The sequence below is a fragment of the Tupaia chinensis genome, unplaced genomic scaffold, assembly GCF_000334495.1.
Source record: "Tupaia chinensis unplaced genomic scaffold, TupChi_1.0 Scaffold000671_2, whole genome shotgun sequence".
Classification (NCBI taxonomy): Eukaryota; Metazoa; Chordata; class Mammalia; order Scandentia; family Tupaiidae; genus Tupaia; species Tupaia belangeri.
In genome coordinates, this window is record NW_006160194.1 from 2163808 (window position 1) to 2168874 (window position 5067).

At 63.7% G+C, this 5067-nt stretch overlaps 1 protein-coding gene across 1 annotated transcript in view; it reads right to left on the bottom strand.

The window, feature by feature from the left end:
• The window catches only part of AKT1 (AKT serine/threonine kinase 1), a gene marked incomplete in the record, with an annotated part of 24602 nt that overhangs the window by 3456 nt on the left and 16079 nt on the right, over positions 1 to 5067 (bottom strand). Inside the window, 5 exon segments of the mRNA XM_014592232.2 lie at positions 110 to 178; positions 646 to 711; positions 781 to 912; positions 1154 to 1301; positions 1563 to 1674. Of these exon segments, the coding sequence (XP_014447718.1) occupies positions 110 to 178; positions 646 to 711; positions 781 to 912; positions 1154 to 1301; positions 1563 to 1674 (527 nt within the window).

Consider the following 5067-nt stretch of genomic DNA (forward strand, 5'->3'; position numbering starts at 1 on the left):
CCCCCCGCCCGCCGCCCTGGAGCCCCACCTTGGCCAGGCGTCCCCGGGCTCCTCACAGCCCTGCACTGCACTGCCCATACCCCATCCAGGGCACAGCAGCCAGGCCTACCTCGCCCCCGTTGGCGTACTCCATGACGAAGCAGAGGCGGTCGTGGGTCTGGAAGGAGTATTTCAGGGCCTGGAAGGCAGTGGGCCACCGGGGCTGAGCAGGCGGAGCACCCGGGCAGCCCCCAGCGCGAGGCCGGTGAAACACGGATGAGCCGGGTCCCTGCAGAGCAGGGCTCAGCGCCGGCAGCTGCAGCCCAGGGCACACGCTCCCAGCCAGAGCTACCGGCTCCTGGCCAAGTGCCCTGGGACAGGGGCCCGCCTGCACACGCCCCTGACCCGTTCCCTGGGATGGGGACCCGCTGGGTGTAACCAAAGGAGGCAGCACCAAGGCAGTGCCCAGGGTGTGTGGGGTGGGGACCGAGGTCACCCAGCGCCCTCCCTCCACACAGGGAGTTCCCACACCCCACCCCGCGCGGCCCCTCACCCTGCCCCTGCCCCTGCTCCGCTCGTCCGCCACGCCTAGCCTGGTGCCAGGGAGCCTCCGCGTGGGCCTGGCATCCTGGGAGGCGGCTGTGCGAGTGCCCCAGCCCCACTCACCGTGAGGAAGGGGTGCTTGGAGTTCTGCAGGACTCGGTTCTCTGTGAGCGTGTGGGCCACCTCGTCCTGAAAAGCAGGGCAATGAGCACCCCGCGCCCGGCTGGCCCGCCACCCCGCCGCCGGCGGCCCAGCCACCTTGGCCACGATGACCTCCTTCTTGAGGATCTTCATGGCGTAGTAGCGCCCGGTGGCCCTCTCCTTCACCAGGATCACCTTCCCAAAGGTGCCCTTGCCCAGCAGCTTCAGGTACTCGAACTCGCTCATGGTCTGAGGGCCGGGCGGGGCCTGGTCAGCGGGCTGTCACCCAGCACCTGCCCCCGGGGCCTGAAGGCAGGCTGTGCGCACAGGCGAGGGAGCTGGGCACCGGCCACCGGGCCCTGCGCAGTCCAGGCTCTGGGAGCCCCCTCTGTTCGCCAGCTGGGCACCAAACCCTGACCCGCGGCCCTGCTTCTCTTTTGACGTGGGGAAGGACTAGGCGGGGCCGCGGGTGGCGGGGGCAGGGGCTCACCACACGGTGCTTGGGCCTGGCCAGTGACACCTCCATGTCCTCGGCCCCCGAGCTGTCACTGGGCGAGCCTGGCCGGAAGTCCATCCCCTCCTCCTCTTGCTTCTTGAGCCCGTCTGCCACCGTCTGAATGGCAGTGGTCCACTCCTCCCTGTGGGCGGTCAGGAGGCCAGCCTGAAGCAGGCACTCACCCGCAGTGGGCACTCGCCCACCACCCACCCCGGCATGGCCATGCAGCCCAACTCGGGGCAGCCAGATCTGGAAGACTGCCCCAACGCTCCTGGGCCCAGCCCTTGCAGCCTGCTTCCCCGCCCGAACCACACCAGCAGGACCAGGCCGGCACTGAGGCGGGGGCTCCAGGACGAGTGGGCAAGGGCAAGCAAGGAGGGGGCACTGGCACCACCCGGCGTACCGTTCCTCGGGCGTCTCCACGTGGAAGGTGCGCTCGATGACTGTGGTCCACTGCAGGCAGCGGATGATGAAGGTGTTGGGCCGCGGCCGCTCCGTCTTCATCAGCTGGCACTCTGCCGGCAGGGGAGCAGCCATCTGCGCACGCCCACCTGCCACTCCCTGGGCCCTCCCAGTCCTGGCCACAGGTCATCGCTCTCTGCACCCCCCCACCACTCCAAGTCTTACTTCCTGCCCGGTAAGATGGGACAAGAGCCCCATTCCAGCTCAGGTCTCTCCTCTGGGTATGAGGCCCCCAGGAGGGTCAGGCCACAGCTGTCCTGGGGTTTTCCTCTTCCCGGAGCCCCTGCCACACGCAGGCCCCGGAGGGAGATGGGCAAGGAAGGCCCAGGAAAGGGCTAGCAGTGAGGGGGCCGGAAGGAGCTCCTCCCACTTGCAGGGACCAACTGCCGTCCCACCACAACTGGAGCACCAGGCGCACACCCTTAGCACACTCGTACCTGAGCTCCACACCCCTGGATCACATGCACACCTGGAGCTCACGTGCACCTGGAACGCATGCACATCTGCAACACACACCAGGAGCTCGCACACACCTGGAGCTCCCACACACCTGGAACACACATGTACCTGGAGTACATGTACACCTGGAACACACACAAGGAGCTCACACGCACCTGGAGCTCACACACAGTTGGAACACATGTGCACCTGGAGCACACACACACCTGGAGCACACACACCAGGAGCTCACACGCACCTGGAGCTCACACGCACCTGGAGCTCACACGCACCTGGAGCTCACACACACCTGAAACACGTGCACCTGGAGCACACACACACCTGGAACACACATACACCTGGAGCTCACACACACAGCTCACATGCACCTGGAACACATGCACACCTGGAGCTCGAGCACACTTGGAGCTCACACACCTTACACAGACCTGGAACACATGCACACCTGGAACACACAAACACCAGGAGCTCGCACACACTTGGAGCTCAAGTGTACCTGGAACACACGCACACCTGAAGCCCACATGCACGTGGAGCTTGCATGTGCACCTGAAGCTTGAACACACTTGGAGCTCACACACCCCCAGAGCATGCACCCCCACATCACATGCACATCTGGAAAGCACACACACCTGGAGCTTACACACACCTGGCACTCACATGCATCTGGAATGCATGCACACCCAGAGCACACGCACAACGGGAGCTCACATTCAGAATACACAGGTTCCTGCACCATAAATGCTCCTTCACAAACACACCTGTATCACATACACACACCTGCACCACATGCACTCCTATGCATGTGCCTTCACCACACACAGCTGTACCACACATGCCTGCACCACACGCACTCCTGTACCACACACACCTGCACATGACCTCCTGCACCACACATGCCTTCACTACACACACTCCTGTACCACATGAACTCCTGCACCACATGAGCTCTTGCACTACACATGCCTTCACCAACGCACTCCTGTACCACACATGCCTGCACCACACACTCCTGTACCACATGCACCCCTGCACCACATGTGCCTTCACACGCACTTCTGCACCTCTCTCCTGCACCTGCACCACACGCACTCCCACACCACTCGTACTCCCGCACCTCACGCTCCTGCACCACACGCGCTCCTGCGCCTCATTCCTGCACCTGCACCTCATGCTCCCGCACCACTCGAATTTCTGCACTACACACACCCCTGCACTTCACTCCCACACCTGCACCTCGTGCTCCTGCATCACTCGCACTCCCACTCTACTCGAATTTCTGCACTACACGCACCCCTGCACTTCACTCCCGCACCTGCACTACACACACTCCTGCACCTCACACTCCCACACCTTGTGCTCCTGCACCTCATACTTCTGCACCACATGCACTTCTGTATCACACACTCCCACACCTCACTCCCACACCTGTACCACATACACACCTGCACCACACATACATCTGCACCACACGCACACCTGTACCACACTCCCACACCTGCACCATGCACAGCTGTACCACACACACCTGCACCACACTCCCACACCTGTGCCACACACATGCCTGCACCACACATACACCTGTACCACACGTACACCTGTACCACACACACGCCTGCACCACACGCACACCTGTACCACACGCACACCTGCACCACACGCACACCTGTACCACACACACGCCTGCACCACACGCACACCTGTACCACATGCACGCCTGCACCACACGCACGCCTGCACCACACGCCTGCACCACACGCACACCTGCACCACACGCACACCTGTACCACATGCACACCTGTACCACACACACACCTGTACCACACTCCTGCACCACACGCACACCTGTACCACACGCACACCTGTACCACACGTACACCTGCACCACACACACGCCTGCACCACACGCACACCTGCACCACACGTACACCTGCAGCACTTGCACACCCGCAGCACACGCACATACCTACAGTACACACGTACACCTGGAACACATGCGCCTAGAGCAAACATGCAACTGGACACACCCACACCTGGAGCACTCCTAGCTGGAGCACACACCTGCAGCTGAGGGAACTGGGCAGGGCGGTGTTGGGGAGCACGCAGACCCTGAGGGGCTGTGTGACTGGTGTTTGCAGCTGGCCTTCTCCCCGTATTCCGGCCCAGCCTGTGTGAGCAGGAAGGATGGGGGGCCAGTAGAGGGGCCTCACGTTCCAGTGTCTGGGCCCTGGCAACCATGAGGGGCCCTGTGGGCTCACTGAGTAAGCAAAGGAGGGGCGTGTTTGCCAGACCTGGGGGCCAGTAGGGGCCTTGGACCCCGTGGGGGGCAGCCTTCTCGTCCAGCATGCCAGCTTGTTGGTGGCCGCCAACATGACGCCACTGCAGGTCCCTCCGCCCCCCTTGCTGCTGCGTGCAGAGGCCCCGCACAGCCGCCCTCCACCACCCCCCAGTCCTTCCCACCCGCACAGCCGCCCTCCACCCCCAGGCCTCCCCTGCTGCTGGGTGCAGACACCCCGCATGCCTGCCCCTCCACCTCTAGGTCCCCTCACTCCTTCTGGGTGTAGAGGCTCTGCAGAGCCGTCCTCCATCCCAGCCCCAGACCAGGCCACCAATCTCCTGCAGCCTGGGTCTGGCTTGGGGTCTCGCCCTGCCCTGTGCTCAGGCAGCCCAGCGGCCTCCCCACCTCTCCCTCCTCCAGAGCCCTATAGCCCTGCCCCATCTCCCTCAACCCAGCCCCAACTGTGCCAGGCTGCTCTGCAGCTGCTGGGCCTGGGGCAGGAGAAGCCTGGGAAGGGGTTCAGAGCTCACAGGAACTGGGGCCCAGGAATTTCCCCACACCCCCCAAGAGGCCCCTCGGCCTGAAGCCTTGCAGGGCAGGGCTCAGCTCCTCAGTTGGGGCCTGGCCAACCTCCCAGCACACAAGTCTCTCCTTTTACCAGCAGCCGCCATCACCCTGGGCCTGTACTTGCAGCCTGGAGACAGCTCAC